The sequence below is a fragment of the Amphiura filiformis genome, chromosome 10 (assembly GCF_039555335.1).
Source record: "Amphiura filiformis chromosome 10, Afil_fr2py, whole genome shotgun sequence".
Lineage (NCBI taxonomy): Eukaryota > Metazoa > Echinodermata > Ophiuroidea > Amphilepidida > Amphiuridae > Amphiura > Amphiura filiformis.
In genome coordinates this window covers 43344047-43368760 of record NC_092637.1, presented here as the reverse complement: position 1 = coordinate 43368760, position 24714 = coordinate 43344047, and the positions used below count along the sequence as shown (strand labels likewise).

Genomic DNA, 24714 nt, shown 5'->3' with positions numbered 1-24714 from the left:
TGCTCAACCGTTGAGCAACATGAAGTTGACTCAACTGATATTGAGTAATACTGGATGTATGTTCGAGCCCCGCTCGTGCCAACGTGTTGTGTCCTTGCCACTGGGGGATGGGGTTGGGTTGGATTGGATGTTTGCATAGTTGTTTGTTTCAATGTTGCAATATTGGCGCTGATTAAGCTGCTGCCTGCAAATTGCATTGTGTCTGTTTAGTTGTGTTTAATGTACAATTCTAGCAATTTGACCTGCGGGTCACCATTAGAGTTTGAAATAAAACCTTCCTTTTTTTTATGTTAGTCAAAATTTTTACTCATCATATAGCTGCAGGTTACTCCTAACCTACCATGTTGAGTAAATTGCTAAACCTGAACCTCTGCTCCGGGTATTTTGACTTTATATTACTCACACTTTTAAAGAATGCAAACAAGATTCATGTAACTGTGGTGCTGTTACCATTTAATTCACATATTAAATAAATTTGCTTAAATTGCTAAAAAAACGCTATACATGCCACATGCTTATTAGTTGATACCCGGTAACGACACAAAATGTCGTCGTCAATAATTGTTACCAGATTAATATTGCTTTTTACCATTAATATACGATAATTGCCGATTTGGTTGTCGTTTCCAAGTATGCACACTCCAGTTACTTTATTAACCTTAAGTTACTTTATTAACCCTAAAGAAGGGCGGAATACAAAGAGAAAACAAAGAAAGGAGTTGTTTGATCTGGGTGGGGTTCGAACCCGAGACCCCTCGCATGCCAAGCACTAGGTTTGCAACACTTTGTCACGGATCTTGGGCTTCGCTGGCCAGCGAAACCGTGCCTATATATTACTTGGGGCGATTGCGTCATCACACCACGAACGAACTTTAATACAGTGCATATATTACAAGGGGGCGTAACACTAATTCAGAGTCCCATAGGATAACGTGGGAATTCGGCCTACTTCAAGCGCCATTCCTGGAGTCCCTACAATACTTGCCATTTGGTATCAAATTAAAGCTCTGTTTCTGTAGATTCCAAAACCTTTGTCGGCATATATCGATGGCCATCGACTTTTTTCGCTATTTGCGGAGCAAAACATAAGACCTAAAAATACACTAAACTCACCACTCACATTTCAAAATCGGAAGTTGTCTTAATCCGCCACAGAGAATTGCTTTTGAGATAAAATGTCCGGTTTTTTCTGCATGTTATCATTGAAGACACTTGTCGAATTCATATGAGCTGATATTGAGTGATTTAAAGTGAACATGTCGGTAGATATGGTCACTACAATCTCATATTCACTATGGACTATATTAGCCGAATTTCGTTGTTACATAAAATGAGTAGTGATTTAGTGTTGCGCCCTCTCAAGTAGTATTTTGTAGTACCTGGGCGTGTTAAGGTTAAAGGAATGTTCCTTAAAATATCCTTCCGCCTAGACGTTGATCCACTTTTTACACTATTTACAATACCATGTTTACACTTTGTTTTCTGTTTGGATGGTACTGTGTCTTGGATTATTAGGCTACTTTCTTCTTCCCATTGATCAAAACTTGTGGAATCCAGATGAGAGCAGAGAGTCCAAATGCAACTCTTAATACGACGAGCTGATAATAATACATGACAGCATAGTCTGGCATACTCCTTGTAATATAAGCATCCATTGACAGGACCAGCACACAGCGGATAAGCTCCATTGCTGATGCATAGGATCTAGACAAGGAGAAAGACATTTCAAAGAATTGTAAAAATGTGTTTTCAGGACAGTCGTATAATTGTTTTTTAACAGATTCCCATCGTTATTCACATTCTTAGTCAGTTAAATAATAGTTTAATCACTAAAACTATACCATTTAGCAACAAATTACCTTCATTAAAACTTCCCTTGATTTTACTTAGAGACACTAGTGGAAAATTTATAATAAGAATTCTTTCAAAGCGATGAGAATTGGACAAAACTATGAGCAATTAAAATTTTCTCATTTCTATGAAATTTTCTCACCCAAATGAAAGAAAAATATTGATTTATGTGTCAACTACAGAGGATGTTTAAAGACATTCCCACAAGCCAATGGGGTTTCTGACCTTGTATGTCTGGCTTTTGTACACATGTGGTACAGTTGATCATGCCTTGCATTGGGATTGTGTGCAAATATCTGGTGTTTTCATCCTATTATTTAACATTCAAAACATCAAGACTTAGGAATAAAATTAATGCAGTGGGACAATATGAATGTTTCCTGTCAGAAAATCAAATATCAGTCATAAGTCTCAACTATTAGCTCGTTGGCTGCAGTTTTAAAATTACCATTTTGTGTGTGTGGCAATGGGGACGTTGCCTTTAAAATTAGGTTATATTGATCAAATTTCCCAATCATAGTGCATTGTAGGAATGCCTTTAAGCCTCCTCTGTGTCAACTACATGCAACATCATTTTGAATAAGAACATTTAAGACATGTGACAGATTGTTGACATGTTAATTAGTATTTTTCATTTATTTGGATGACGAAATTTTTCATAGTTTTGTTCCAATTCTCATCGCTTTGAAAGAATTCTCATTTTATTTTCCACTAGAACAAACTGTATGATTTTTTAGGTTTACTATCCGCTACCGTGAGATGGACTACAGGCAGGTCCAATATTTTACCATAGTAATCAAAATAGAGGTTAGTAAAAATCATTTTTAGTCACTTAAATATTATTCTAATATAGTACCGTCATAAAACTCCCCTTATCAAAATGAACAAAACTTGTTTACAACTTTACACTTCAGTTTCGCGTGTTGCAAGCGCGTGTGAGAGTATTACGCGTTAGTCTCATTGTTGCCACATCCACCGCATATGATATTACTCGCTACATACGCGCACCTATACAAGCGTGTTACACGTTTTCACTACTCATTGATCGTACATGATCTGATACATGATCGACACCCGAAATTATGCCATTGTTCAACCACCCCTACTGACTAAGAACGACACTTGTTTATAACTGCGCGTTCTGCGATCGCGTCTGCGTATATGCATTAGGCATACGCTTACAACGTTCACATTCCATAGCGCGTCTCGATAATCTTGTGGCCATTGTAGTATGCTGTCTCATATAGGGTGCACAACTTATAAGTTCCCCCTAATGCTTTTTGAAAGAAATCGAAAATTATTTACCGAAATGTAAAATTGTAAAACGTTATGAGTAACCTTATTTGTTTCACAAATCTGGACCAATTTATAGTGTCACACATCATTGCGTTCGGTTACAATGGTTCATTATGTAAAAAAAGAGGCAGTTTGAAAAGTTGCACCTTAGTCCATAGGAGTCAATTTTCAAACAATACAGTATGTCAGGTCTGTTCATGTGTTTGTAATGGAAATAAAACTTAAAGTCTAGATATTCAGTAGGGAATGTGTCCTCCTACACTGTTAACAAGTACATTACAACATCGTCGCATGCTGTTTATTAAAGTTCGGGTCAGTTACTGGTTTTAGCCATATTAACTATTGACATGTCCTGACGAACAGACGTGGCACGTCCACGAGGTGCTCTTGGCAGATTTTTCACTTCTCCTGATGTCATCTGCAGTTTTGTTCCCAATTTTCGAATCGCCTTAGACGCAACTCCCATACGACGCGACGAGAAATTTCTTTCACTGGTACATTTTCATCCAGCAAACCTATTGCTCGACCGCGAAGGAAATTTGGCAAATGCGGCATTTAAAAAAATAATTTTCACATGTGATGAACTACTGGCGATGTATGGTCTATTCTCACCGCAGTACATACCCCACCCAATTCAGCCATTTATCATTAAAGAGAAAAGAATTAAGCACCTGCTTTGCTTTTGAAAAAGAAGAAAACCAAAGATAAAGTTTTCTTTAACAAACACATGAATATTCCTGGCATATTGTATTGTTTGAGAGTTGCCTCCTATGGACTCAGATGTAACTTTTAACACTGGTAAAAACGGTCTCTTTTGTTTACATAATGAACCATTGTGACCAAACGCAATGACGTGTGACGCTATAGTCTGGACCATATGTGTAAAACAAATAAGGCTACCCATACCATTTTACACCGTTGCATTTCGTCAAATATTTTTCGATTTATTCTAAAAAGTACTTAGGGGCCGGGAACTTGTAAGTTGTGCACCCTATAAATGAAACCCAGGAATTAAGCGTTTACACGCAAGCTTAACCACACCCACTTAAGAATTGCTGATAATGGAGGATTGTCTTAATTTAACTTACTTGACATCACAGAGTGCCCCAACGCATGTAAAACTGTAAATAAGGAAGCTTATCCCGATTAAAGCTACCAAAGCTGTGTGCATCTGGAAAAAAAATTCATGTTTTTTATTAAGGGATCTGGAATGACCGTTTTGAGCGTTTTGAGTATTTTTTGTGGGACATGAGAGCACATCAGACATATCGAATTTTAAAATTCACGATATAATACAAATGATTGTATGACAAATTATTAAAATTTGACATTTTTGATATATAACAGTCCTCGAAGTAAATTTTATAAATCCAATGATATATTCTTAAAGTATATGTAGCTGGGAGGAAAAGCCGACGATCAATTGAAAATGTTGACCTTTCATATTGAAGATATGGATTTTTTTTCCCAAAAGACCTAATTTTTTTTGGTGTTTGGGAAAAAAAATCTTCTTTACGAAAGGTCAAAATTTTCAATTGATCGTCGGCTTTTCATCCCACCTACATACACTTTAAGTATAAATCATCAGATTTATAAAGTTTACTTCAAGTACTGTTAAATATTAAAAATATCCATTTTTAATAATTTGCCATAAAATGTGTATTACATTGCGAATTTCAAAAAATCAAAATTATTTGATATCAGAAGGACATTCTTCGTGTCAACACTTAAATAACATTATGTTAGAACATTTTGCAGAATTTATATAACCCGACATTTAAACGTTATCTGGCAATCTTTTCTAACCTTTTGCTAATAAAGTCGCAAATTTGGTAATATCAAAATAAAGCCCTGACAATAAACTTGAAAACTGAATTTTGACTTTTCTCGACATTTGACTCATTTTGCTTGATCTCGTTTTTAAATTGAAAACATTTCAGAACTTGTCCAAGGCGTTATACAACTCTCGATTACCAACCGCAAATGTCGAATTTTAGCGCACCAATACCCGGGGGGTACTCAAGTTTGGTTTTGCTAGGGTGTGCCGCTGAGAATTTGAAAGTGGAATAATCAATATACCAATTTTTCAAGAAATTTGGACCCATATAAACCAAAAGTCATAATTTTTGGCCAAATTTAACCCAAATTGTCTTAGTTTTTACAAAGTTTTTCAAAACTTTTGGGAACATTTCAAAAATTTTGGCTAGATTGAGGCAAAATTGGGCTATTTTCCGAAAAAATAATGAGAACACTTTGAAAAAAAAAAGGACCCATCCATATACCAAAGAAAAAGGAGTCATTGATATACCACAAGGCCGAAAATGCTACCCGTGTTTGCGGCACGTCCCCGTATGGTCATTTGTACTGAGTACTTCCCTTGGACCAATACTAACTGTAATTGTTACTGTATATAATTATGATATGATGGTGAAATAAACTTGAACTTGAACTAACCTCATATTTGCTGGCATACATATCCATGGCTATGACGTTCAGTAAAAAGTGTATTGCCACATAAACCTGACACCAAACAGGAATCTGTGTCCGATACTTTGGCATCGGATACTTAATCTGCAATATAAAAATATTGTATTGTTTAAGGGGCTGTGCAATTACGAGCCCCCTTCGGCCCTTCCCAACAATTGCCTCCTCTCGGCCTGTCAAATATTGTTTGCCACCCCCCCCCCCTCCGTCGGTCAGTCAACAAATCTCTTTGCATATGAAGCCCTGAGCACAACTAGACCGTAAGTCCACCTGGCCCCTCAACATGTATACACTAAAGTTGCGTATAGTTTCGTATAGTTTGGTAATGTTTTATACATGTTCAGGGGCCAAAGCAAATCTTTCACAACCTTTCATGATGTTTTCACCCTCGAACATGTATTAAACATTATAAAACCCTAAAAAACTAGACGTAACTTTAGTGCATACATGTTGAGGGGCTAAGTGGACTTACGGTTTTCTTGCGCTCAGGTCTTCATATGGCAAATTGTTAGTTCCCATTTTGCAAACTTTAAATGGTCTATATGACGCTATCGTCGCGAGACATATTTAGAGGGTGTTATTTAAAAAGTGCCCCGTAAATGTGTGCCAACAATCACCCCCTCCGTCTCGACCTGACCAAAATACCCCCCCCATTTTACCCTCCCCCGGGCACAGTATTATTGCACAGACCCTAATCGATGGGTAATTGGGTTATTTGAAGACCCCGTTAGTGGGGTTATTTGAAATAATTTATTATTAATGTTTATTAAGGTGAAAGATGGATTGTTCTATTCCACATGTCATATATTCCACGCGTCGCAACGGGAGGATAAATTAAATAATACATCTTTCACCGAGTGATTATATTTAGACCACTACACGAATTATCACTCATACATAATTTCAAAAACATTTCAACATTTTTTCATATTTTATAACACAACATCAAGTTCAATCCTAGGGTTTTGCTGTGGGATTATTTATCTTAATTTACCCGTAGTTTAATCGACGAGTCCATGAGGTAGCGCACATGCAAAGTATATTCCCGCGCACGACACGCATACTGTAACTGACCTACTTACATCCGGTATATCTTGTATATCTCCAAGCCTTGGTTTTCCAGGTTCCCATCCGGGACCTTTCAAAATGACGTATAACTTGTTGACGACACCTTGTTGCAACCAAAATTGTTGCCACATCCACTGCATATGACACAACTAAAGAAAAAAAGCACAACAAAGGGTAACAAGCCTTCTTTGTCGGATAGAATTATGAGCGGTAACGTTAATAGTCCCCTCCGCCGCCAGATTCATTGGGGTTTGATTCCGCTCGCTCTATCCCCACAAACCGTCTGACAGTGCATCATCGTGAGCCCTGTGTAATTGGCTAAAATATTTTCTACGACGCAAAGTGCGTCATCAAGCACGACTTCAAACAAGGCGTTCAACTGGTAAAATGACCATTATTCGGCCACTTACATTCATGAGTTGTGACCATGCGTATATTTACGTGGAATCGAACTCAGGCGTACCGTCTCCAGGAAAAGTTCATGGATTGTTTGTTTGTCTGTTTGTCTGGCACAAGACCAATTTCTAAAAACTTTTTGACAAAAAGCTTCGTTCCCTTAAGATCTCACACCACCAAATCAGAGTCCAATAGAGATAAATTTGCCTTAAGAAAACGTTTTTTCTTCACAGGAGCGACTCAGTTTTAAGCGATAGCTATGATGGTTGAAATCAACCCTTGCCTGATCCCTCTGGCTGGGAAAAAACATAGGTTGACCGTCATTATTTTTTACGACTGGCCCTCGAAGTCTACGATGCCGTTTCTGTAAAGAAAAGGCTGCTTAAAATCATTAAAAGTTATTCAATCTCTCCCATCTGTGGTACACTTGCAGGAAATAATATTACTAATCATGGCCAATCCAAATTTGGCTAAAATTATTTAATGCTTTTTTTCTGAGAAGTGAAATTCAACCATATAATTCTATCTGGTGGTGTAAAATCTTAATCTAGTATTTGTATAATAAAACTACCTATTTCTTATCTTTCAAATTGATCATCAATTGTAATGACTTTGTAATGATTTTTGTACCTGATGAGTAATGGGGTCATACGTCTGTATAGGATGCACGAGACCATAGACAACTTCTTCATCTTGCTCTGCTGCAAAGGTACCTGCATAAAAGCATCCGAAAAATTCAAATAATATAAAATATTAGATTTCGCGGTTCTCGTGTTGGGTGGTTCTCATAATAGGCCTATCTCTAATGACCTTTTAAACTACTATATGGCTATATAATAGGCCTTACCTGGTTCTGGTCCGATGAGATGCACCTGTAAATATTATTAGTCACATGCACACTGTAATGCTTTCTGATACCCGCACTGCGCCCGTCGGTACTCCGCGCACACGCCCGTTGATACTCCGCGTACGCGCTCTGCGAGCACGCAATAGCTCCGCGCGCACGCGATAGCGCGCGGACAGACGGACAAACTCTCCATAATTAGTATTAAGATAGGCTTATCCGTTAACAACTGAGTAGTTGAACGACTAGTTGACTCATTGGGGACAGTTAAATGCGATAAGAAAACGTCCGTTAATATATACTCTGGTGGTCAATTGTGTTGCTCTAAACTTTTGACCGCTTCTATGTGGTCCGCTAAACTTTTGAATCCCTCTGCTGAGAAACGTTTGAGAAACTTTTACTGCCCCCCCAAAAAAAAAAAAAAAAACTCATCCTATGTTTTGCTATAGCATAGCATTATTGAGGTCACATTAGCACAATCAAGTGCTCCCTAGTGACAGAAATCACATGAATTGGTACGTAGAAGCTATTAGGTATACAGATTAAAACCAACGGAAACCAATATGAGCAGTCATTTTGCCGCTAAATGGGTTATCTTAGAGAAAAATAGTTCGCATGTGACGATCCGTCAATCAAACTCCAGCGCAGCCCGTAATTGGTTAAGATGGGCGTTTCTATGAGCCAGCACACCCCGGTGTGCTAAATTTGACCCTGGAGTGCTGAATGTTCAAACTACCGTTTAAAATTATAATAATTGACAGAGGTAGCTAATAGATGTGTTTTGAATATGCTACAAACATTGAAGCATTAAATGATCCTGAGGAATATCCATTAATGAATGTATTAATTAATTCATTTAAATAACATTTTAAAGGCCCGAACCCGGGTGCCTCCCTCCGCAACCTTTGGTACGCCCCTAAACTAGAGTGGTACCCTCGGTTGCGATAATAACCAATCACTGGCCATGTGTAATTTGAATTTGATTGACAAGAACTAATAATATAAAATTGTCATCTTTTATAGACTTACCAAATAATCTGTCCCATATAATCAGTGTACCACCATAATTTTTGTCAATGCAGTAACGGTTACGACCTGTAGGAGGAAACAATCGTTTTTATTTCCATGTTCTCCGGTCACGGTGGACCTAGATTTTGCGTTTTTTTTTAAATGTTTAATAAAGAATGAGTACATTTCTGTAAAATGCTTACCATGATGTACTCGATGGTGACTAGGCGTATTCAGGATATATTCTAATGGACCTAGAGACTTGATGACCTGCACAAAAGATATGTAAGTGTGCTATCAGGATGTGGTCAAAACTATAACGGGGCCGGGGAGCTTTACCCATGATGAAAGTAACGTACATGTGGCTACCGGGATACTAATTTATGTGTCTATCTGTCTTGGATTTAGGGGTAATTCAGTGCGGAACCTTCAAAGAAAGATAAACACAATTAAAACGCTAGAAACAGGTACTGTTTTAATGCCCAACCATATTCGGAACTTTTCTTATAGGTCAACAAAATGTAAAAAGAAAACAATTTCAGTTTCGTACATTAATTTCTATGGAGCAACCGTGTATGAAAGAGGACAGAAGAGTTCCTTGAATAAATTCATCATGACTGTTAGATATCAAATTGCTTTACAAGTCCACTAGTTTACTCACGTTTTAGAGGTTTCATCTTCCGATCGGAAGACTTCATCAGTAATGCCGGCGATGAACCAGCTACACTCCTACTCTCATCTCCAGAGGGTGTAGTTCTTTGTAATAGCTGGTAATATACATGATTGAGTGAGTATGTCCCTTCATCGCGGTAGATAATAATTAAATTTCGCTTCGCAACATTCCTTACACCAGAAATTAGGAGAAGTCAGAACACTATTAGATCGGAAAGACGCAACAGGAGAGCAGCACATCAAATATGCGCTAAATCAATGTGGATATCCTAACTGGGCTATTGAAAAAGAAAAACATCAGATCAGAGATGAGACCAAAGTGAAGAAGAAAGCAAAGGACAAGGACACAGAAAGTAGTAAGGCATGGAAGTGATACCGCATAACATCCAGACAGCGATGAAGCCACACAATACGCTAAAACAAAACCTCGGGTACCACAAAGACAAAGCCACTAAACCTTAGATTGTGTATATGAAATACCATGTAAAAACTTCAAGAAGTCCTACATTGGGTAAACCGGCATACCCTTCGGGGTAAGACTGAAAGAACATTTAAAAGAATCCGAAAAGTGAATAGGGAGGAAATTCACGCACGCTGTACAACGAAACGGTCGACGAAATTAAGAAGTCCGCCATCACAGACCATGTATCACAGCAAAATCATGTCATTGATAGGGAGGGAGCTAAAGTAATCGACAAAGATTCATGCAAGCAAAACAGATGGATTAAAGAAGTAATGTGCATCAGAAAACGGTGGGAGGGGGCAACGTTATCAACCGCGATGAAGGGACATTCTCACTCACTCACGTATATGACCAGCTATTACAAATAACTACACCCACTGGAGGAGAGAGTAGGAGTGTTGCTGGTTCATCGCATTACTGATGAAGTCTTTCGATCGGAAGATGAAACGTCTAAAAACGTGAGTAAACTAGTGGACTTTGTAAAGCACAATTTACCAATATAGACAGAAGAGTTGTTACCTGCACGGGGACGTAAGGTTGGAAATAATCCCATAAAATGACATACAAGTACATACCCTAGTATGAATCCAAAACTGGTAGATTGTATTGAACTGCATATGCACATATATAGCCGAAGGTGGAATGAAGAAAGCTAATGTGGCATTAAACATCTGGAGCAATTAAAGAATATTTTCAAAAACAAACACTTATTAAAGCAGATGTACAGTAAGAAAAACATATGCCGTTCATTTCAAGAACATATACTTCACAGAGCTCTGTATGTTTCAACCGTATTTTTTTGGGACATGAGAGCACATCAGGCATTTCGAATTTAATTCGAGGAATATCCTTCTGATATCAAATTGATAATTTTAAATTTTTGAAATTCGCGATATAATACAAATGACAAATTATCAAAATTTGTTATATTTTAATTGTTTGATATTTAACAGTTCTCAAAGAAAGCTTTCTAAATCTAATGATATTTACTTAAAGTGTATGTAGCTGGGATGAAAAGCCGACGATCAATTGAAAATTTTGACCTTTCGTATTGAAGATATGGATTTTTTCCCAAAACACCAAAAAAAAAAAAGGTCTTTTGGGGAAAATGTATATCCTCAATATGAAATGTCAACATTTTCAATTGATCGTCGGCTTTTCATCCCAGCTACATACACTAAGTTTACTTCGAGGATGGTTAAATATCATAAATATCACTTTTTAATAATTTGCCATAAAATGTGTATCATATCGCGAAATTCAAATAATCAAATTATTTGATAACAGAAGGACATATGCTTCGTATTCAAAATGCAATTCGATAGGCCTATGTCTGATCTGCTCTCACGTCCCACAAAAAATACTGTTCAAACGTTCATACCCCACCCCTTAATATTAAAAAATGTCTACCAATGTTAGCTAACACAATTATTTTGGTGCAAGGGTTAATATTTTCACCTCCAACTGAAGAGTGACATAGGTATAATCAACGGAATGCATCATCTATTCATCTATTGTGTCCGATTAGAGCGTTGCACTCATCACTGTGCATGTCTGCAATCATAAATTGAATACAATGCCGCTCTTTTCGATACTAATCTTTTTTTTTCTTACCGGTCACCCCATTTAAACAGATCATCATATAATCATTTCAACATTATTGCAGTAGTCCTCTTCAACACTACCATCATTGTACAATTAAAAAAAAACCTGCCCTCAGCATGTATTGTCTACGGGGGTGGAATAGCCCTAATAAATACTGTTATTATTGCAATATAAATTTATAATCGTCATATTACTTACCCATTTAACTTCAAATAGTGGCTGTCTTAGAGCTGTGGCAAGGTTGAATTCCTCAGAACTGTGATGAGTTTGATGAGCAGCCCAAATAAAATTCACCTCTGTGAAATATGTACACAAAAAATTATTATACTATGAAAACAGAATGGTCAGTTTTTGAAGAATATTGTTCATATATACTTGAAAACTCTTTGGGAAAAAAGTTCTTTTGGAAAGAGCCCTTTTACCTTCGTTAAGTTATAAAAAGTTAAAGTATGGAAATATATTGGACTATATATTGTTCGCTTTGCATTATATGTATAAAATATAACACCTTCAAACATACAAACATGCAGACATCTTCCGCCATTATCAGAGATTCCTTTTCTACGATGAAAGCACCAGATGAATCAACCTCCCTTTTACGCGCTACTAACAAGTTTGATTGACAGGATCGGCAGACGCGTCTATAATCCATATATGTGACGTGTCATGTCAAAACCAGACACTTTTGGGCAGGTTATCAATTTTGAAGTTTTTACAATGAAATCGGAAATTTCTAAGCAAAGATATTGAGTTCGTAAGTTATGGTATTATAAAATTGGAAATTGAGATATCGGCCTTTGAAAATATTATTGACAATGTTTGGGAATAGGAATTACCTTTAAAAATGTCTCAAAAAATACAAGATGCCAGTTATATTCCGGTCTGAAACTATCAGACAATATTTTAAACATTAATAACATCACAAATTCGCAACAAATCCAAATTGTGAATACCCAATACACACATATTGTACATGGAAAACACTGTGACAATACGTAGTTTATGAAGACCGTGCTTGGAAGAGTATGCTGTATGCTAGCATACGTATGGTCACGTGTATCCGTTGTCAAAATACCACGTACTTTAGTACAGTAACAGCGCCCTCTGTTAGTAATAATGATTATGTGTTTCTGTTATAATCAAATCACTGTGTATACATCCATCCCAAAATCTGATTGCTATTATTATATGGGTGAATGGATAACAAAAGAATTGGTTTCTCCATAGGGCCTGTACTTAAGCAATATTTGGAACTGGTCGGTGACAAAGTCTTTATTGGGCGAATTACCGTGTGTCCACCAGTAATGATTATAAATGACAAATGCCATACCTACCATGTGCCATACGATGAAACCAGTAATACATGAAGTCTAGTGCCAGAAATGTCATGATCCAAGTCCATGGACTATCCCATGGCAAATTCATCAAGCTGTAGTGTCTGTGAATGGCTACAAATGCAACAATCTCAAAGCCTTTTATCATTGCTCTGAAAGAACAATGAACAGTTGTTTTTATTTATCTTTGTCTTTGTGGTCATGGTCAAGGTCATCATCATCAGGCACAAAAAGAAACTCGTCAGTTATAGTCATACTTGCTGTTCAACAACCTGATAATTATGGATTATTCTGAAATATACATTTTGTTAATTGGACTTAGTTCGTAAAATCGAGCAAGAATTGACCAAGATAATTATGTACTTCCAAACCCGCAAACCCCAAAATCAAAAGTTGCTATTTCAACGATTCAATTGTGCCTGTTATACATTGTGAGCTTTTATTGATCGGAACGTGGTGCTCGTGCAATACAACGATGCGTTCCCATTAAAAATCGTTAAAATTGCAACTTTTGATTTTGGGGTTTGAGGGTTTGGAGGCGCATATCTTGATCAATTCTTCTTCGATTTTCACGAACAGGATGTCAAGTGAGAAAGCAAAGTCCAAATTACAAAATGTATATTTCAGAATAATCCAAAATTATGAGGTTGTTGAACGGCAAGGATGACTATAACTGACGAATTTCTTTTTGTGCCTGGTGTATATACATATATAGAGGAAGAGGAAAGAAGAATAAATTTGATATCGTGCGCTAGTTTGTAATGATGTACGATTTGCAAGTCTCTTTCTTTCCTTGTTTGCATGATATTATAAGGCTGGTGGATAAGCATTAATTGATCTCGTACGCCGGTTTCTGATCCACAAGTAAACTGGTATTTGGTTGAACTATTGTAAGCACTGGCACGCATGGGAAAACAACTATGAAGGAAAGTTATACTTACCCCATGGAAAGCATAAATAGTCCTGCTGTAACAGATGCAATACTATCTGCCAATGAACCTCGTTCATCTACTTTGCCCTCAATAATAGAAACAATTAACTCCAACAGCATGGCACCCGCGAAATATGGTATTGCCTAAAATAACAAACGTAAACTGTTATACAAAATTTTGAAATTCTGGAGGCTGGATCGTTTCCGCAATTAACAATGCTCCCGAAACAATCATATACTGTTTGCATTTCCGTGCCGCGGACATGTGTATATAATGCGAAAAACGGAAAGGCTTTGAAAGCAAAATGTGGCGGAAAGATGTATGGACATTTCGCACTGTTCTCGTGAGTGTAATTCAGCTTGTACGGGATAATTTTGTTTGGTTCCTGCGTGTCGTCTATGAGGAGAGTGACAACATCTTCGCGGAACACACTTGTCCAGCTCAAGGGTCCCACTGTAAAAAATGAGTCTTTGTTTTGCACGATTTGAGGTATATTCGGCAACAAATGGAGCATCAACATGCCTTGCAAATTGATGCCAATAGAGGCCGTCAGCATTTTCCGCGGGATCCGCCATCTTGTGGGTACTGCCGTTCTGCATGTCATGCGTTATACATTACGCCCCCGATAACGTGGAAGTCGCATGCGCGTGACGCACCTTTTCAGTCAAGCGTCAACGCGGTGATCTTAGCAACAAGTCACTCCGTACCCACAAGATGGCGGCGTTGACGTCACAATGACTACCTCTATTTAAACAATGTTACCATGTAAGGGAGTTAGGCGAGCTCAATTTTATTTAGGGGTGTATATTGCTAATGGCACCGCGCTGTCGAAGATCTGAGTAAAATGGAATTTTATGTTTTTCAAAATTAGGCTTAAACAGCAGAGACACCATTTGACACTCAGTGAAAATGGGCCATCATCAATGCGACACATTACATGCTACACGGATACGGTATAAGCCTTTTCCAGTGCCGCCGACAAGGGGGTTAAGGGGGTGTGTTACTCCCGGGCCCGAGGTCCCAGCTGGGGGCCCGTAAAAATAAAGAAAACAACCCTTAATGGGCCCATAAAAGCAAAGTAAAGAGATCTCAGGGCCTGTAAAAGAGCCCAGGCGTTCATTTTAATCCCCCCCGCCCTCGCCGGGCCCGTAATGGCTCTTGGCGGCACTGGTCTTTAGTTCCCCAGATGTCACTGATCATTCGATATTGAATTCAACATTAAAGTCACCCGTGCTCATACGCTAAACCACGCTGAAACTAAGGTATACAATAACAGTTCACGTTTAAGCAATTATTTTGTGGAAGCTGAGGTGAAAGAAAACAAAATCGAGAACATAATAGGCAATGCATGGTGTTTTATAACATTGCCTCATTTCAAATATTGAGTTTTAGTTTTAGTTTTGGTTTTGGTCACGTGGTTTCCTATTATCCTGCCTAACCTCTTGATACGATTATTGATATCTTTGTTTCTACCTTTTGTTAGAAACTTAAAATTTGTATCAAGGCGATTCGGTTTTCATTTCAGTTTCTTATATGAAGACCTGAGCGCAAGAAGACCGTAAGTCCACTTGGCCCCTCAACATGTATACACTAAAGTTACGTTTCAAAGTGTCAAAATGAACGCTTGGGCTCTTTTTACAGGCCCTGAGATCTCTTTACTTTGCTTTACGTGAACAAAGCGTCACACAGTATTGTTACTATGCGTTTGCTTTGTAATATTTCATCCAACTGAAACTATAATAACTATAGCATATTGCAATATCGCACAGGGAAATTAGATACATGAGTTTGTGGACTTAACACTGTTTATATACACGGTTGAAATTCTAAGCACAATTTTTTTTTTTAGCCCAAATATTGCTCATGATATTGATATACATATGAATTGTAATATCACAATTTACTAATATATAAAAAAAGAAGCGGCTGATTTTATCCATATGTTTAAAAAACATTAAATTTGTAATAGTTTTTCTAGGCCAAATCTGTCTCGTTCGCTTATCGCTTAAGTTGGTTTTTGCGGAATATCAATTTTAACTCTCTTCACGCGGGTGTCGACTGCAGACGACATGTTTCAATTTTTTTTTTAAACTTCAAAACTTTCAGAAATGTAAATTTTCATGACCATATTTGCAATCAGCACGAAAAATGCATTAAAATGAGTACAAACAAGCCTAGTATTGGTTCAATAGTTCTTAAGATTGCTCTTGATATTTTGACAAAAAATCTCAAAACTTGGACTTTTTATGTTGAGGCCTATGGCTAGCACGCAGAGCATTAAACGTCTTATTTTCTCAAAAAAGAGTCATTTTCATTGTCCTCATAATATTACCTTGCCAATGATATGATGTTGTCCGAGCAATATACCTGACCTTTAATCGCATGTACGAGAATCGATGGAAGGCCATTATGCGACTTCCAATATAAGCTAGTGACTTTTACTGAAGCAATTTTTACTTTAAAAAAAATTAGAAAATAGAGGGGGAAAGAGAGAGTACGTGTGTGTGTGGGGGGGGGGGGAAGGTAGAAAGAGAAACATATGGTAGAGGGCATTGGAAGTGAAAGGGGAAGGGGAAGGAGAGCTCGAGATAGGAGATTTCGAATGTTGGGGAGGCGAGCAGGGGGGAGAAGGAGACACTTAGGGAAAAGGTGGTTATTATAGTTGGGGGAGAGGGAGCCTAGGTAAGAGGTATGGGTTGTGCTTACCGGGAATAATAAACTAATTCATAATCAAATTATCTCCATGCATCATTTATGTTTCATATAAACAAACAAAGCCCCCACCCTCCATCAATATATGCGCGATTTCTAGGCCTAGAACTCGGGGTGTAATTATACGGTGACATGAAATTATGCCACCTTCGACAGAGAGCATCAACTGTCGCCCACGGGATAGATATCCGATAATCATGATAATAAGTATGTTAGCACAATAGGCTATTATATACTTATGGTTATATCCCATACTGTGTCCTATATCTCCCATCATAATAGTGTTATGATTGCAGTCCAGATCTGCTCTACTTTTTAATCCCTTGATATTTGGTTTCTGAACAAAAGAGACACCAAAACTTTTGCAATTTGAAATGAGGGAATGATTCACCTGAGAACGCATGACTTGTTTATTTACACTGAAAGCCCAATTAGGATCAATCAAGTAACCTAACGGCAAAATATCTATTTAATCACCTTATCTGATATCATAATATTTGTGATCACTGGATATATAAATATTGGAGTTCAACAAACTCTTTATACTTGTTGATATGTGACACTATGTGTTGTTTCATGGCGCGTCCATCGGATGGGCAGAGAGTATAAATACAATGCAGGGCACAAATAACTTACGAGGATCGCAAGGTGACGCAAAGTTTATAGCCATACGAAATATAATTATATTCATTTTCCACAAAATGTTGGATTTCACTGTCAGATATATGACCCCGTTTAATTTTGGCCCGAACAGATGAGGCAATGTGTCGTGTCAAAACAGACACTTTTGGGCAGGTTATCAATTTTGAGATTTTTACATACCTTAAATATAGAGATATTTTGCTTCATAACGCCGTTTTCCCCAATGAACATGATGAAATCGGACATTCCTAAGCGAAGATATTGAGTTCGTAAGTTATGGTATTATAAAATTGGAAATTGAGATATCGGCCTTTAAAAATACTATCAAATGTTGAGAGTAGGAATTACCTTGAAAAATGTCTAAAAAATACAAGATGTCAGTTATATTCCGGTCTGAAATATTATTATCAGACAATATTTTAAACTTTAATAACATTACAAATTCGCAACAAACTCTAATTGTGACAAATTTACCCCCGGGCAGATTCTTGGCTATTTCTCCATTTGTGTCTGCTACCACATCACATATAAAGTATTGCTATTTAACAACGCATATCTCGCCAAAGCGAGCCACTCTGGCGAACGTCACTGACGTCGGTCTCCGCGTCGGTCCTCTTTATGTGTTATAACGGTGACATCCCGCTATCTCTAAGGTCCGCTATCTCTAAGGTTCGCTATCTCTAAGGTTCGCTATCACTAACGTGTAAAGTCTATGGAGATCAGAATCCCGCTATCTCTAATAGTGAAAAAGGTTCGCTATACCTAAAAAAAGGTCCGCTACTTCTAAGGTTCGATATCACTAACTTAGAATAAGGTTCGCTAGTTCTAAGGTTCGATATCACTAATTTAAAATAAGGTTCGCTATTACTAATTTAAAATAAGGTTCGCTATCACTAATTTTGAATAAGGTCCGCTATCACTAATTTATTGAAGGTTCGCTATCTCTAAGGTTCGTTATCACTAATTCCAATAAAGGTCCGCTATACCTAAGGTTCGCTATCACTAATTTTGTTTAAGGTTCTGCTATCCCTAATTAATTAAGGTTCGCTATCTCTAAGGCTCGTTATCACTAATTTCGATTACGGTTCGCTATACCTAAGGTTCGTTATCACTAATCTTAAATAAGGTCCACTATCTCTAATTTTAAATAAGGTCCGCTATCTCTAATTTCAAATAAGGTCCGCAATCTCTAATTTTAAATAAGGACCGCTATAGCGAACCTTATTTGAAATTAGAGATAGCGAACCTTATTTAAAATTAGAGATAGCGAACCTTATTTAAAATTAGAGATAGCGAACCTTATTTGAAATTAGAGATAGCGGACCTTATTTAAAATTAGAGATAGCGAACCTTATTTAAAATTAGAGATAGCGAACCTTATTTGAAATTAGTGATAGCGAACCTTAGAGATAGCGAACCTTAGAGATAGCGAACCTTAGAGATAGCGGACCTTATTTAAAATTAGAGATAGCGAACCTTAGGGATACCGGGATTGTTAAAATTAGAGATAGCGGACCTTATTTTAAATTAGTGGTAGCGAACCTTAGAGATAGCGAACCTTTAATAAATTAGTGATAGCGGACCTTATTTAAAATTAGAGATAGCGAACCTTACTTAAAATTAGTGATATCGAACCTTAGAAATACCGAACCTTTTTCAAAATTAGTGATATCGAACCTTAGGTATAGCGGACCTTTTTCGTAATTAGTGATAACGAACCTTAGAGATAGCGAACCTTAGAGATAGCGAACCTTAGAGATAGCGAACCGTAACCGTTATAATTTGCCATACGCCATGTACGTACGCCGGGTACGTACAGTGTTATGAACATCGCGTACGCGTTCGACTCTGTCGTTTTATTAAAAATCTCGGATTTTGCCACAACTACTACACCTAGAGTCCTGATTTTTGCAGGGTATGTTAGTTTACTATAGTACATAACAATTTTGTAAAAACAATGAAAAATATTGTAGGCGTCCTACTCAACAGTATATCTTTCAAGCAAGTAAAAATATGTGTGAGTTTTGTGCAGTTTCAAAATTTCTTAACCAGTTTGATGTGAATCAGGAGAAGCCTTACTTCATTTATGTAATCTGGTACTTCATCTGTTGTGGCAAATGATGTTTCATTGGGTGTCACAGCATAAAACATACGTCTTAGCCCAGTCAGGGGATCGGTGTTCTGTAACATAGACATCTTGATGACCTGAAGAGAAGAACAACAATGTATTGGTTGTCATTCATTGCTCACAGTCTCACTTTCAAGCACTTAATTAAAACGCAATGTTAGGCGTTAGAGCACCTTCTTAATAACATAAAACAACTCTGTTTAATTCCGTCCGTGGGCGGAAAGGCTGCACAATGAACAACTCTGTACCGTGGATGCCTATTTGGCAACAAATTTGTGAATATTCTCAGTCATCCAGGTACAGGGTGTCCCAGAATGATTTGTACCGTGTTTGCAAAAATAACTAAAAATAGAAGACGGGCAGTGTATCTATTTTTGATACCAGCATTATAATGTTGGATATGTCTCCTACCTATTCTGTTAATTTCAGCACGCTACCTTTATTTGTTTTGGCGTGGCATGCAATAATGTAAAATCGATGAAAAACGACTCGCATACCTTTGAAAAATGGCACGATACGATGAAATGAAGAACGTGGGATGTTTGGCACAGCATTTCGACGACAACTACTGTTGGGGTTGCGCCTTAAAGCTTGCCGGACAGCTGCAATGTTCGCTCTAGTTCTTACAGTCTTACGAGCACCTGAAGCTTCACTCTGCCGATTCCTGACAGTTCCGTGCTCGTCAAACTTCTTTACGTTATACACTATCGTCTAATGAATCTTCTTTGCGTCTCAACATAGCTGCCGGTTTGCCAGTAAGTTTTGAAAGAAATCCACGCTGCTGTACAGTAAATTGAGGAGCCGACTTTTCTGTACCACAACCAATTCGATCTCTGCAAGCATTTCAAATGACATGGACCTCACACCACAATAACTATATTTAAAACTACCGCCAAAGAGAGAATTGGATTAGGCCACAAATCCTTAATTCCATATAATGATTGCTTCGTAACGTCATAAATAAGATAGATATCGGCTATTTAGTGGAAATATGAACAGGGCACAACTAAAATACCTGCATAACTTTTTCCAAATAACTTTGTGCTGAACGGTTAGTAATGTTACAGATTTTCAAAATAGGTTGCGTTGTCAAAACTTAGAATTCATCATTTTTACGCAATCTTCTATAACTTCTACTAGAAACGTCAAATTTTTAAAAACTAAAAAATCTGAGAAAGCTAACTATAATGTAGAACTTAAAATGCAAAACAATATGACCATTCAACATGCCCTTCATACCTAAAAAATTCCATCTTTCCCGGTACAGATCATTCTGGGACACCCTGTAGATAAACATAATAAAATGAATATTAAATCTGTTCATCTGGACTTACTATTTTTGATAGCGACAGTATCGCGTCTCATCCAAGACGCATCATCAGGCTGACTGATCAGGTTGTTGACTATTGCTCTGTGACACACTTGTCCCCCTCCTCTGTTGAGCGAAGGTTCCTCCCGCCGGACATGTATTGCCTCCTTAACTCCTCTTTCAAACCACTTATGTTCTCTGTCGAGCACTAGCACATCCTTGTCCAACCTGTCAAGGACCTACGACGCAGCAATCCGGAAACTACCCCGGCGACTCTCCTGTGACGTCATACCATCAAGTGTGTCACAGATCAATAGTCAACAACCTGATCAGTCAGCCTGATGATGCGTCTTGGGTGAGACGCGATACTGTCGCTATCAAAAATAGTAAGTCCAGATGAACAGATTTAATATTCATTTTATTACTATTTGGCAACATTTTCTCTAAATTACTGAACTAAAATAAGTGCTAGAATAGAATAGATCAAAATTATTTTGCTTACCTGTCGTGATTATTTCATTACAGGAACTACCGAATCTTTAGATTGGAATTATTCTGTATATCTTATATCTTTTCACCAATGACCCCTTTTGATGATTTCGTGGTGAAATTCGAGCTTCCAAGACGGTTCTACGTGCATGTTGATCGCCTTCTACAGTCGTTGTACATGTAGGTGCGCAGCTTGTCATATGGTTGTGCGAAGAGGGTTCATTGTACAGTAGTAAACGAATAAATTAGTAGTGTACGATAAAATATTTAACTGCTAAGGGGCTGTGAAATAATAATGAGCCGGGGTCCGAATGGTGTGTCAAAAATTGCCTGTCTCCCCAGCCTTGCTTTATATTTATATAATGCGAGTTTCTGTATTGTTTTCAGAGTTGTTTTTTAAAGGTGACATGTAAATCAGTAAATGTGTGCTAAAACTTGCACCCCCTCCCCATTTTTATCGCTTGACCCCTCCCCCTTCAACCTGCACAAGTTGCTTGCCTCCCCCCCCCCCATTTCGTCCTTAACTTCTGTTCATAATATTGCACAGCCCTAATATGATATGATAAGGATACTTTATGGCCTCCCGACCAAAGTGCACAAACTCATGGTCAAGTGCGATTACCTTTACCTATGCACTAGGTAAATAATCTGCGTAAATCGATTATTAGCAGTTTCAAATAAGACGAATCGAAACCCTATATAGTATACAGTACACCAAGCACAGAAAGAAACTCGTCAGTTATAGTCACCCTTGCTGTTCAACAACCTGATAATTTTGGATTATTCTGAAATAAACATTTTGTTAATTGGACATTGCTTTCTCATTTGACACCCTGTTCGTGAAAATCGAGCAAGAATTGACCAAGATATGCGCCTCCAAACCCTCAAACCATAAAATCAAAAAAGTTGCAATTTTAACGATTCACTTGTGCCTGTTACATTGTGTGATATTATGTTTATTGATTGGCCCGTGGTGTGGTACTTGTGTTCAATACAACAATGCGTCCCCATCAAAATTTAAAAAAATTGGAAAAAACGGTTCCTAGATATTTTTATCTAGTAAAAAATAATTGGCCCAAGATTTTTTTGTTACGTTGAAAAATCCGCATTTGACGATCTTCTTGCAAAACCAACTGGCAACCGCGTTGCTAAGCAGCAGTTGCAAGCAGTATCATCTGCGTCACAACAATTATAGTGTTGAGAAAGGAGTCTGCTAAACTTCGAAACGTCCACAGTGAGTACTACTTTTTTGGATTAGAAATAGGAATATCTACACTCATGTTTTAACGACAATCCTGATGAAAATGTTCAGTAACGCTGATATGATGGACATGCTCCTTTTAGGTAGTGTTCATTAATACTTTGGTAGGGGGGGCTGGATGGACCGCTAAACTTTTTTGCCCCCCTTTTTTTACAGACCCCCCCCCCATTATCGTATAACAAACATTAAAAGTGTTGTTTCCAGTGGTGTGGTATCTGGGTTACATGTCATTGAAGGAGGCAAATGTTTGGTTTGAAACATTCCCGGTGGGACAATTGCGCATGAAATACAATACAAGCACAAGGAAATTTTCATTTTATACTTAATTTAGATTTGTCCCAAATCAGGGTGTTTATCTGATTTTACAGGGATAAATGAAATAGAGGATTTATTTGGAGGTTCATAGGCACATCAGCATAATTTGGATCTGTGGCTATTATGATAGTACAAATGCGCGCAAAAAAAATTTGGCCATATTGGATCTTGAATGGCCAAATAATGTTAAAATTGGAACTAATTTATGCAAAAAGCTAAAAATGGTCAAATATGAGATTAATTTGGTCACGCAAATGTACACAGGTATCAGTTTTGGCCCCCAAAGACCGTGGCACCTGGGCCTGTGCCCACTCTGCCCTATGGTAAATCTACCCATGGGCATTTGTGTACAAAATAATTTTGCAATGAGAAATAGTAAACTGAAGTGTGCAGTTTACGTGCAAAGAAATCCAATTTAATTTGCAATATTTTCTTCAATTAGTTGTATTTTGATCAGATTGGTATACATAATCATGTTTGTAGCCTACTTTGAAGAGATATTGTACACTAAGCGCCATAATATTTTCAAACAAAAGCACTGAAAACCCAAACTTGGCCATGTTAAAAGTGATATAGAGGGTCACAATGCGCGCGAAGCGCGTGAAAATTTGGGTTTTAAAGCCGAAAACTTTTTTGACCCCCCTTTCCTACCACCTAAAACTTTTTGGTCCCCCTCTTTTAAGGTTCAAAACTTTTTTGGCCCCCTCCCTTTTTACCAGACCCCCCCCACCAAAGTATTTCTGAACACTCCCTTAGAATTTATGTCTGATCGTCTGTTTTTGTAGGCAACAGAATGCAGATTGGCTCAGGATAGATGTCGTATTCCTCTATTTGAGTCTTGACGATATAATTACTTTGAATTCACCAAATAAACTTTTCGTATTTGATGCACATTTTAAATTGTTTGATTCTGATGTCTGTTTCTCGACTTACGTTCAATTTTATTCACTCGGTATTTTTTATGGGGCACCCTGTAAAGCTGGTCCAATAGTTGGTAGGAATTATTGATATCCACTTAGTCATTGTATAGCACGAGTTTCTCATGGCGAATTTATTTTTATATTAAAAGAAAATAGCGTGATTTAATCCATTAGGATAATTAGTCACACCTTTTGGAAACGACGTAAATAAAGCTCATGGATTTGGTGTTAATAAAACGTGCCTATCAAATAAACATCTCAAAAAAAGTAACTAACCCTCTTAGATATTTACCATTATTCCAAAACGGGCGATTGTATTACAAATCTGTAAAATGCGTTGGAAGCAGAATTTATTTCTGCGCATTTTGACAACTCATTTGATACAATAGCTCAGAAAACAATAAAACACCGGTCAATTTAATGTAGTGAGGTCCAGATTTGAAACTTGCACTTTACATACAATACAAAAACACTCAGATATTATTCCCGGGATATTATTACACAGTTTTCCTTCCATTATACTGAATACAAAATCTATACAATTTACTGCAACTTTCAAATCTTGGGTTACATTGATTTAAATGTGCGCTGTGACGTCAATATTTAGTCAATAGCTACAAATGGGGTGTCAAAATGTGCATAAATAAATTCTGCTTCCAACGCATTTTATAGATTTGTAATACAACAGCCCGTTTTTGAATAATGGTCATTATTTAAGGGGTGTTAGATACTTTTTTGAGATGTTTATTAACATATAATTTACGCTTTTATTTTACGAATGCACTAATGCATAGAACTAAAACTAAAACTAAACTGGCGCAAGTCAAATAACTTGAACCTTTTTACTGTAAATTCATTGTCGATAATATGTCACTATCTTAAATTCTAAAGTATTCTTATATATTTGTTAACAAAAGCAAAAACGTTTGTCACAAAATAATAGAAAAATAAGAATTAATCACAAGACAATACAAAACATTTCTCT

General features: G+C 37.3%; 1 protein-coding gene across 1 annotated transcript; it reads right to left on the bottom strand.

Annotated features, from left to right (window-relative positions):
* Positions 1-886: 886 nt before the first annotated feature.
* Positions 887-19503, bottom strand: LOC140162293 (alkylglycerol monooxygenase-like). The gene is made up of 12 exons (XM_072185531.1): positions 19387-19503; positions 13963-14096; positions 13022-13173; positions 11886-11983; positions 10658-10753; positions 9151-9217; positions 8969-9034; positions 7726-7808; positions 6714-6848; positions 5602-5718; positions 4236-4318; positions 887-1704 (listed from the first exon to the last, which is right to left on the bottom strand). The coding sequence occupies exons 1-12, from the start codon at positions 19501-19503 to the stop codon at positions 1512-1514; spliced, it is 1341 nt and encodes a 446-aa protein (XP_072041632.1). The 3' UTR covers positions 887-1511.
* Positions 19504-24714: the final 5211 nt, after the last annotated feature.

What these genes read in the sequence shown, in the direction of transcription:
- LOC140162293 (XM_072185531.1), bottom strand. Translation starts at nt 19,503, where the DNA reads ATGTCTATGTTACAGAACACCGATCCCCTGACTGGGCTAAGACGTATG. An exon ending in TCACCATCGAGTACATCATG is followed by an intron (nt 9,035 to 9,150) that starts GTAAGCATTTTA and finishes TTCCTCCTACAG; the next exon opens with GTCGTAACCGTTACTGCATT. An exon ending in TATATGGGACAGATTATTTG is followed by an intron (nt 7,809 to 8,968) that starts GTAAGTCTATAA and finishes GCTTTTATGCAG; the next exon opens with GTACCTTTGCAGCAGAGCAA.